Source organism: Rhamphochromis sp. 'chilingali' (genome assembly GCF_963969265.1).
Source record: "Rhamphochromis sp. 'chilingali' genome assembly, chromosome: 8".
Taxonomy (NCBI): domain Eukaryota; kingdom Metazoa; phylum Chordata; class Actinopteri; order Cichliformes; family Cichlidae; genus Rhamphochromis; species Rhamphochromis sp. 'chilingali'.
In genome coordinates, this window is record NC_137935.1 from 13,791,206 (window position 1) to 13,802,554 (window position 11,349).

At 39.4% G+C, this 11,349-nt stretch overlaps 1 protein-coding gene across 1 annotated transcript; it reads left to right on the forward strand.

Annotated features, from left to right (window-relative positions):
• The first annotated feature begins 6,634 nt into the window (after positions 1-6,634).
• Positions 6,635-11,070, forward strand: zpld1b (zona pellucida-like domain containing 1b). The gene is made up of 10 exons (XM_080889149.1): positions 6,635-6,961; positions 7,559-7,779; positions 7,890-8,071; positions 8,450-8,522; positions 9,098-9,195; positions 9,493-9,573; positions 9,759-9,930; positions 10,014-10,116; positions 10,313-10,342; positions 10,532-11,070. Exons 1-10 carry the CDS (start codon positions 6,823-6,825, stop codon positions 10,705-10,707), a joined length of 1,275 nt encoding a protein of 424 aa, XP_080745275.1. The 5' UTR covers positions 6,635-6,822; the 3' UTR covers positions 10,708-11,070.
• Positions 11,071-11,349: the final 279 nt, after the last annotated feature.

Sequence of the window (11,349 nt, forward strand, 5' to 3'; positions counted from 1 at the left end):
GCTGTAAGTTACCCTGAATGCTAAATACAAGAAATTAAATGTTTTTGGTAACTTATTTTACGTTTAAAAAAGTCAGAACCAAGACTGAGAGCTCTGTAGCACATATGTCATTCGAAGATAAATATATTTTCTAATCCAAATTCAGGTTCAAATTCAATTCTTAGGAGGCACAGGGCTGACAAAGAAGGAAGAAAGAAATCAGCATGAGAAATCGGATTATTTTATTAGAAATAAATATAGTGAAAAATGTGGAAAATTATTTAATGTGAGTAAGTGGTCAAGGTGACCGGGGCTGGTGCCACCCCATTCCCTATCTGGTCACACCTCTGTATAGATTATCCGTGTTGCTGTGAAAGACTAGACTCACAAAAATGATTTAGGAGGCACCAATGTTTTCTTGTTGATTGTAAGTATAGTATCACAGCTTGAGCAGTTAAGAATGTGGTTGCACAGATTATTACTATTATATTAAAACAGCAAAAAATCCCTGAATTTTCTTCAAAAGTGACTTAGTGGAGCTCTAAATGTGCTTAACTTTGTGTTTAGAAAAACAAATAAGTACATGTGTAGTTTCCAATTACCTGGGTTCTGAGTCTGTACATATACTATAAAAAAAAGTAATGTGCTTTTCTTTATGATCATTTTGTGTTGTATGCAAAGGAACTCTTTATAATATTCGACTTGTATTGTTTTGCTCATCTTTGCTTTTTTAACAAGTTTTTACCTGTAGTTGCTGTGCAAAATTATTATTATTATCATTACTATGTTCAGTACTACAGGACTGTGTTCCCACAACAACATAAAGCTAATGATATTTCTGGTTTACACTAGCAAAATCTTTAAATATGAGTACCTTTAATATATACACACTGTGCTGTGTTTAAAACATCTCCTGCTCTCCCCTACTTCTCATGTGTCTCAGTTACTCACTACTCTGGGCCTAATCATGCATGCCACTGATTACACAGAAACCTTTAAAATACTAAACGCAATCTTTTGACCAACTCACACAATAAAACTCATAACAACATAAAAATCTGATAATATCTGGAAACTGGGCATAACTAAAAAGGAGACTGGATAGTCCCTTTCACGCATTTTTATTCAAATGAGCATTTATCTATATGCAGTGCGCCACAGAGACCACTAGGGAGCAGCACAGAGCCATGATTCTGACCAAACATGAAGTCTGTAGTGTTGGTGTTTAAGGATTTTGTATGCCTGGTAAATGATGAATTGTTTTAACCACATAAAATTCAAATTTATGACTAATTAATGTGGCTGAACTTCATTAATACGTATAATAACAGGACGGATTACTTAGGTCTTCCCTTCAGTTTCACTGTGATGTATATCAATGTGCTTTATATTAATGACTGATTATGAAATAAGCTTGATGTTTAATCTGGAATATCTCCTGAATTAAATTATATTTTGGGGTATTTACAAGTGGAAACATAAATAAAAGACTAAAAAAGACCTGCGCTTTCCTCTGAGTGATATCCTTGACAAGGTCATGATGGTGGAAAGCAGTGCTCCTCACGTATTGTTCTCTAAATATGGGGCTGAGATTCATATGTAAACAATAATTCATCCTGGAGTTATCCCACCCCACTGGGGACTTTTCCCATTTTCAGCCAAACAAAGGAAACGGACAAAAGCCTCTGTAAACATATCCTCACATAAAAACTTGCCGTCAGTGAGATGACTTCCACAGACAAGCTCTTAATCATCTGTATTAGCAGAGAGTTATAAATAATCATTGGCTAGTTTCTTTCTTTCTTTTTTTCATCTGTACTATAAGTCACGTTTTTAATCATGCATTATGAACCTGTCCATCTGCTGTTGTCAAAAAATAAAGATTTTTCCTGGCTTTGGCAAACATTACTCACCGAGGATCAAATCGCAGCAGGGCCTTTGATGAAGGCTTCACTTTCCTGCCTGCGTTAAAACTGGAGCATCAGATTACAGCCGCACTCTCACAGGTTTTGTGCTTCAGCCCAGATTGTGTGATTTAGATGTCTGTTTGTTGAGTCTGGGTGTTTCAGGCTGATCAGATAGACGCGGCTCTATCAGGCAGATCTAAGTTTGGCAGGCGGTCCCGAGCCATTAAAAGTTTCTGGACATGGTGACCTGAAGAAATCATTCGCAAAGCTCATGAGGTCTGCACAGAAAATCGTGGTTTTATGGCAAGGATCAGAAAGTTCATTGATGTTTAACAAAGAATGATTTTGATGCCAGATTTGAAGAAAACCAGCAACCATGTATTTCCACACACTGGTGAGAGATATTTCGTTTAATCTTGCATCTTTAAGAAAGAATTGTACTGAACGCACAGTGTACTGGCTAAATAGGTCATCTGCTGGGTGGGATTTGTAACAAAACACAAAAAAAAGCAGGATACGTGGGCATCTGATCTTGTTTTGCTCAGAATTCATATTGTATTTCAGCACTACCTTATCAGAAAGGCAGGGGGGATAGCAAACATGTGCAGCAAGCTGTGTAGGGCTGTGAGTCTGGATCTGACACATAAAACCACAGAGCAGGATGTGCCTGAACCAGGTGACATACATTACATGTCTTAGACGACAGTAACAATATTAGGGGCAGGAAGGGAATAACAATCAAAGCATATAATGTTTCAATGAGCTCATGCAAAAAAAGATTGAATGAATAAATCTAATGCTTTGATATACAGTCAGTAAAAAAAACAAGTATACTCTTTATTTGTGTCAGGACAGTACAGCAAATCACTCTGGTCCTAAGCAGGTGTAAAAATAGGTAACTACAACACCCGATGAACTACAAAATATGACATATTACAACGTGTCATCATTTGTTTAATAAAAACTGAAACAAAATGCCAAAGCAGGGGATAAAAAGCTGAGGACACGCTTACTGTTTCCATATGAATTAAAAGGGTGCCAGGTGCTGGTAATTAAATGCAACTGATTAATTGCTCACCAGTGAATCTGAGCACCTCTATAAAAGCAGAAGTTTTGGTTTGTTGGTCTGGAGCATTCAGGTGTGGGCTAGCAAAATGCCAAGGAGGAAAGATATCAGCAGTGATCTTACAGCAGCGATCAATCAGGGAGTGGTTATAAGGTCATTACCAAACTATTTAAAGTCCATCATTCTACAAGTGAGAAAGATTATTCACAATCGGAAAACACTGAAGACTGTTGCCAATCTTGACAGCAGTGAACATCCCAGCAAACTGACCCCAAGGTCAGACCGTACAATGCTCAAAGAAAGTTCATGACAGTGCAATTCAAAAAAGACTGAACAAGTGTGGTTCGTTTGGAAGGGTTTCTAAAATAAAAAGCATGGCAGTAGAGCTTGGATTTGCAAAGCTATAGCTGAAGAAACCACAAGACTTCTGGAACAATGGACAGACAAGAAACACAAGTGGAGATGTTTGGATATAGTGTATCGAACCACGTTTAGTGAGAGCCAAATAGCAGATCGGGCACGATGGTGTAGGGGTGATTTAAGCGTGTTTTGAAGCTACAGAACCTGGGAATCGTGCAGCGATTGAGTCGACAATGAACACCTCTGTATACCAAAGTATTCTAGTGTCAAATGTGAGGCCATCTGTGTGACAGCTAAACCTTGGCTGAAAATGGGTCATGCAAAAGGCCAATGATCCCAAGCACAGCAGCAAATCTACACAAAGAATTGCTGAAAAAGAAAAGAATCAAGGTTTTGCAAACCTCGGTGAACTGAAGTCATGTTGTAAAGAAGAGTGGGCCAAAATTCCTCTACATCGATGTGAGAGACTGATAAAGTCAAACAGAAGCAAAAAAATATCATTGAAAGTTATTGCTGCTTCTACAAGCTATTGGATCATAGGGATGTATTTAGTTATTCACACAATGCATCTTAATTTTGTTTTTGTTTTTATTATGAGATATGAAACATATGAATTTCCCTCTGGGATCAATAAAGTTATTCTCATTCTTATTGTTATTAAAGAACTAGTTGCACAGTGTAATATGTCATGTTGCTCTCAGTTTGTATTTACTTTGATGATTTACTTTACCATGACTGTGTATGCATATTTCTTATTAAATGTAGTCTATTATAATTTTACCCAGACCATTAGATTGATACAAATCAAAAATAATACCTGGACAAAATATTTATTTTTCCACATAATCTTTTTTTTTTTTTTTTTTTTTTTTTGTGAAACTCAGTTTGTAGTAGTCAAGGATTTATTTAAAGGCTCTTAAAACTAAAAATGTAAAAACTACAATTAAAAATACTGCCAGAGCCAGTGAACAGTCAGAGAGTTTCAGAGTTGTGGACAGTGGGCAGAGAGGGGAGATCTGAGAAGCGAGAGCGGGGCTGACGTGCAGTGATTGCATGCATTGGTTTGCTTGGCCGGGAATTGAACACTTGATGCTCACGGCATTTGGGCTCAGGTGATATGACCACAGGTCAATCACACAGTTCTCTTTATTTAAACAAAACAATAAAATCATCCCTGGAGTAACATTGAAATGATCTATGTTACCACACGGTATGCCATCAACACAACTTCCCTTTCCACTTGTGATGCCAGGACATCCCAGATATCCCCACTCAGGACTCAGGCCACTAATGATAAATAATTTCGAATTTCTATAGCATTTTTCTACTCAGAGCACTCAAAGTACTTTTTTTCTTTTTTACCACAGGCCACATTCATGCTGCACTTTATCCTATGCCTTCAAGCACTTTCCAACTATCATGCACACTCCGTGGGCAACTTGGAGGCTAGAACACTTTGACATGCAGACCGGGTAGACTGGTGGATGTTGTTAGCATGAAAAGAGGGTATTGAAATGATTGATTTACCCATCGAAAAGCTTGTGACTAATATGCTTCCAAGAATTTGTATCCAAAATAATTTTTCAAAGTGTTTCTGAGACTCCAGGACAAGTAATGTCCTGTTTAGAACATTTCTGTTTCAGGGAACTGCACGAGCATGAATTTTATAAGCAACTTTCAGCAATCTTAAGCATGTGACTGTTTCAAGGCCCTTCAGACACCACTGAAGGTGCTTTAATTCCACATCTGTTTGTTTGTCATTACTCAGAGAAAGGAATGAGGACAGCAGGGTACAGAAAAGTTTATTTCTGCTCATCTAAAAAGCAATGAAACTATTTGCTTTGAGATATTTGGCCCTTTTTTTCCTCTACAGGAAAGACACAGATGGAAAAGAAATAATATGAATGAAAAATAGAAAATTGTTGTCACTTTGTTCATAAACTACAGCAAACCAGACTTACATTGATTGTCTGACAAACGAGTCACAAATTGGATTAAGTTTTAAGCAATTTCTTCTCTGTGCCTTGTTCATAGGTATTTTACAGTCTGCCAATAATCCAATATACCAACTTTCCTATTAACCAATTCCATGAATGCATCAAAACCGAGCATTCTGAAAAATAAAACATATTGTAAAGCTTATTGAGTTCCTTTATTTATATCCACATAAACATTAGGACAAAGTGAGCTGCATATTTGCACAGAGTGAAATGTTCCTCGATAACAGTGAAAATGGGCAGATCTGCTGCCAATACCCACTAAACACCAAATCCAATAATCAAAATATTTCCCAAAAAATGCTGTAGTTACAGCTGTCGTGAAAAATTATACATATTTTAAGTTGTTTTTCCATATTTGTGACCCATTTGTATAAATTCATGCTTTCCACAGGCTTGGACTGAGCTCAGCAGCATCACAGAAGGCTCAAGCAACACTCTCTTACACCTCTTTAAATTTGAGCAGATCATTTTAAAAGGTCAAGGAACTTCAGAAGAAGAAGTTTTTTTGTGTTATGCTACAAGTGCGACATAATAATGTTTTGTTAGATGGACTGCAGTAAAATCCAAGGTGAGTGGGTTATCTCGAGGCAGAGAAACACGGCATAAAAGCACATGCTAGGGTCCACTTTTTCCTTCTGCAATGCTGAAAGCACTGTGCCGTAGCTGTACCACTGAATGCCTTTACTCTAAGTGATGTCTTGTGCATCACAATTACCCACACACAGCCCTGCATCAGACCGTGAGTTGACTTTTATGTTGATGTGAATGTGGGCCGCAGCAGGAGCCGATGACAGCTTAATTCCTGAGCTGGACCCCCCCTGCTGAGGCTCGCCGTTTGTGTGATCTGACAGACAGAGATCAGACTGTGGAGAGATGAGTGGAAACCCTCTGAGTATGCTCAGGTTTCTTGGCATGGTGAAAAGATTTGTCCAGTCCATTCAGATCTGATGGAGTTTCCCATATTCTGCACCGCAGCTGGTTTTTGTCGAGGTATCTTTGTCATCTGTGCACACACAAGAGATACATGTGAGGCTGACGCTGTGTTTAGTTTAGGTACTCTGTGCCACTAGAGCTGCATGCCACAGAGTTGAACTTTTCTCTCATCGCTAACCAGGTGAAGAGGGGTTCCAGCCAATTACTTTGGAAAAGGCAGGAGACAGGTAAACAGGTGTGGAAAAATAATAGATGTGGGGGTGGACGGAGGGGGGGTTGTGGGGTTGGGGGGGTGGGATGAAATGAGCCGCAAAGAGGGGTGACCTCAGTTTAAAAGGGGTTGGGTAATGGAGGCATTAGACCAACATGAGCAACTGAGGTAAAAGGGTGCAGGGGGAGCAGAACAAGAAGGATTAGGGGACGTGGGGAAAGAAGGCTGAACTACTTTGATAGAGGTCAAACCGTGGAGCAGTCAGGAAACAACAGGCATTGTTTTTGAACATCTAATTTTGAGATAAGTGCTGTTTCTTAACACGTACCTGAGGAATGTGGCTAATGCAGTGGTGATCTTCTGAAGATGACAGCGGACAAACCTCTCTTAGGCGCGGAAATGACACGAATGGGTTTTATCTTCCTGCTCCTGAGTAACGCCGCGTCAGTCTCCACACAGTTTAATGGATACAACTGCGATGCCAACTACCACAGCAGGTTTCCAGGTGAGAATCCTCCCCAGCAGGTTCTCTCTTTGCCGTCCACACACGTCTGCCAACAGGTGTGGAACACGATAGATCTATGAGCAGCAAAAGTAGCAGCCACATTAAAATGAGCACAAATAGTTCTGGTAGGGTGAAGCTTTTTTTACTGATGGCGTTTCTAATAACGTTTATTTCCTTATTGAGAGTTAATATTGAGGACGATAAAGTTATATCTTTATATTTAGATAGATCATCAAAATACCTTTCTGCCTATCTAAGCTGGAAGCTTCATTTATAGTTAAAAAAAACATGTGAACCACATAAATAATTTAATGCATCGAATATTTTAATTACAATGTTTATGGCCCTATTATGACAAACATTTCCTGGATACAGACATTTTTACTAGATTGATTTACCTGACTGATTTTGCCTCCACAGAGCTCGGTTAGTAATTTCATACTTTAAAATTCCTGTACAAAAGTGAATAAAAGTGTTAATTAGAAAAATGTGTAACTTCTGCCTTGCATGAACCGGCATGTCTTGATTTTTATCTTGATTTCAAATATTACATTGCCAACTTTTCTCTCTGAACCTTCGTCTCCCGCCTTCCTCCAGGTGAAAGGGACATCAGCGTGTACTGCGGGGTTCAGACCATCACTTTGAAGATCAACTTCTGTCCTGTTCTCTTCTCCGGCTACACCGACGCAGATTTGGCCCTCAACGGCCATCACAGCGAAGCCCAGTGTCGCGGCTTCATCAACAACAACACTTTCCCCACAGCACTTCTGTTCAGCATCAGCCTCAGCACTTTGGAGGCCTGCGGCAACAGTCTGGTGGTAAAGAATACTCGAGCACTGCGCATGGCTTTATTCTAATCAATAATCAGCTTCATCATGTTGTGTATTGACGTTGGAGCAAAGTGACTGGCTGATGTTTCTCTCTGCAGGTCAGCACAGCCTATGGGCCCACTGCCTATGGGAACATGTCTCTTGTACAAATTGGGAATATATCAGGCTACATCGACACCCCTGACCCACCAACTATAATCAGCTATCTGCCTGGTTTGTTGTATAAATTCAGTTGCAGCTACCCGCTGGAGTACCTGGTCAATAACTCACAGCTGGCATCGTGAGTTTCTGCCAAAGCATCCATCAGTGTCCAAAAGAGAGCTGCACCTTGCAGGAGTTGCTTTGCAGAGTTAATCCTGAAAGGCTGGCTTTAAGATATATTCATTTAATTAGATTCACTTATAGCTTTCAAAAACGGTGCTAACAATTAAATTCCCAGTTTAAAAGCTTCAGTGACTTTGTGCCTCACAGTATTTTTTCAAACCATTAATTTTATTATTCACATCTATTATTCACATATATTATTCTCTGACATTCGTAAATCAGACAAGTATATAAATAAAAGCGCAGCTGATTTATAACTGTACTAAATCGAAACCTCTGCTCCCGAAATGTTATTTATTAAGCCAAGGCTCACAAAGGCTCCGTCTCTCCACAGATCCTCTGCAGCTGTGTCTGTCAAAGACAGCAACGGTACTTTTGTGAGCACGCTCAGTATGATCCTGTACAATGTGAGTACAAAGCAGCGCTGGAATAAAAATATATTTCCATTTCTAGCTTAAGAGGTGCAGAGGAATTCATATGAAACAAAATAGACATTAGAACTGGCACATGACTGGATGAGCATGTTTGGTTTGTTTTAGTGCCTCAGTTCGATGTTCATATAACATCTTTTAATGTCTTTTAATAATCAGTGCTGAGTATTTTCACTGTTTCCAACTAACTCCATGAAAACAACAAAAGTTGGTTTTCTGTAATAGCCCATGTATTTTTCCACCAACAACAATATTCCACAAAAGTTTTGCGATGTAATCCTGTTTAAAATCACACTGCTTAGAATACTCTGTACTTACTTTAAACAACATAATCACCGTGTTGCATATAATTGTGCTCCTTCTTTAACAATTAATGTCACATATGCTTGTTTGGCTACAGACCTGTGCAAAAATTGCTCTGGACAGCAGAAAAATAGCAAAACTATAGAATAACACCAGCTATGTAAAGACTGATTCAATGTCTTCATTTGCTTTATGCCACATTTTGAGAGAACAATCAACTTTTCTTTTTCTTTTTCTTTTTTCTCCAGGATTCAGCATACAATCAGCCTCTCTCTATCCCCATGGCTGGACTGGCTCTGAAAACCAGAGTATTTGCTGCTGTGAAAGCCACAAACTTAGACAAACGGTACCGCACAAAACCCAGCTATTCACTATTGAATTTCCATAATTTTCACGTCATAGATGTGCAAGACTCTTTACCATAACAAACCTATTACTGCAGCAGAAAGGATATTTTAAATATAGTTCTCCACAGCATCTTTCCCGCTATCATTTTTACAGATTTACTCCTCTTTTCTTTGCTTTGCCTACATTCATTATGCTATTATGTTATTATTCTTCATGAAGGCGCCAGGCTGCAGTTTTCTCATGTGCAGTTGGATCTCTATCCTCCATCCCATCTCACAGTTTTGTCTCTTTGCAGGTGGAACATTTTGATGGACTACTGTTACACAACCCCCTCAGGGAATCCTAATGATGAACTCCGCTATGACCTTTTCTTTGGGTAAATCTCGTGTTTTTTTTCTGCTTCAAGATAATGACTCGATACCACAAAAGGGAGTCATTACCTATTCAGGTTCTCCACATGGCTTATCCTCATTGAATGCCACGTTTTCTCTTCCTAAAGAGTTCTTAAGGGTACTCATAGACATTAAATCTAGCATTTCTGCTGGGTCTGCTTCCATACAGTTGCTATAAAGATCCCCAGACGACAGTTTTGGAGAACGGGAAGAGCCAGATGGGCCGTTTTTCCTTTGAGGTTTTCCGTTTTGTTAAACATAGGCACCAGAAGATGTCGACTGTGTTTTTGCACTGCGTCACCAAGCTTTGCCGGGCCGATGACTGCATCATGTTAATGCCTGTAAGAGTGAAAATCTCCGTTTGTGACTCACCACCTGTTTCCTCACCTCACTGAGGACTGAAATCTGACGATGTGATTGGCAGATCTGTGGGCGGCGGCGCAAAAGGGAAGAGGAGACCCCTGATTCCATGGCAGCAGCATCAGGGAACGCCATCCTCTCTGCCGGTCCAATCATCACCAGGAGTGGTATGAACTATAAACCCACTTTTACTGGAATAGTTTTGAGAGACATGCTGCTTTGCTTTCATGCTGAGAGTGCAGCAATCCAGTCAAAATAAGAAGCAACAGCCTGAAATGTCAAACTGCTAATTTAAAGCTGATTTCAATTAGGACTGCTGAAGTAAAAATGAATCCAATAAGCGCTTTAAAAATTGCTTTACAGATGAAACTCCCGTCAACAACTCCCAGCTCGGTAAGTGCCATTACGCAATGTTGTGAAACATAAAAGTGTTGTAAACTATCATGACAGCAGATTCCCTTTGAAATGACTGTTTACAGCAAACCCTCTTCTGTTCCTGCAAGGGAAAGACTCGGGCTCAGCTCGTGGTAAAAACCTCATCCGAGAGCTTGTTTTCAGTTTCTTTCCCTTTCCATCTTCCAGCCTCTGGAGATCTCTCCCATTCAATGAACCCAGTGACCAGTGCTCTGATCTCAGGTGTGGTCATCCTGAGTGTGGTCAGTGTGTGCTTCTTCCTGCTGTTGCTCCGCTTCCTGCTGAAGCCCCGCCCCCCCGCGACAACAGCAGCCTCAGGTGTTTGGAATCCAAGCTTTAAATAAAAATCTGCATGTTGTGCAACATGTGTATCATTTAAGGTGTTGTATATTTATTGCGTTCAATACCTCAGAATGTTTCATCTTTTGTGGGTTTGCATAATAATCGTGTTTAGAAAATGTTGCATTTAATGACTCCATATTTTTTCTCTTTCTTTCCATTTTTGTAACCAGTATATGTATCAAATCACAGATTAGAGACGCCATTGTTTTTTTGGTCTTTGTTTTCCTGTGAAATGTTATAGTATTCAAACCCTGTACAATATCAAAAGGAAATAGTGAGTGAATTCAAGCAGGTGGATTTCTTGATCTGTTTTTGAATTCAGCTTCCAGTTTCTGTTTGCATTCAAGTTTTAAATATACGTTTGTGGTGGATATAAATTCTGATTTTAAAATAAAAACAGTAAAACTAAAAAAAAAAAGACAAGTAAAATAATCATTTTAAGATTAAAAAAAAAGTGTCTACTTTATTTGGCCTGAGTGTTTGAGGTTTCGGTGCGCTCTAACCTGTTCCTAGGATTATGCTCTTCTGGACAGAGACCGGTGATGTTGCCCCTGGGATCTGCTGGAGACACTGTTCAAGTTTCTGGGTTACAGCTCCTAATACTCCTACTGGGACCACTCAGTCCCTGACACTTCTTTATTTTC

Bases quoted from the DNA above. Each gene is read 5' to 3' on its own strand.
- zpld1b (XM_080889149.1), top strand. From the start codon at position 6,823: ATGACAGCGGACAAACCTCTCTTAGGCGCGGAAATGACACGAATGGGT. The intron at 6,962-7,558 runs GTGAGAATCCTC...GCCTTCCTCCAG, and splicing joins CTACCACAGCAGGTTTCCAG to GTGAAAGGGACATCAGCGTG. The intron at 8,072-8,449 runs GTGAGTTTCTGC...GTCTCTCCACAG, and splicing joins AATAACTCACAGCTGGCATC to ATCCTCTGCAGCTGTGTCTG.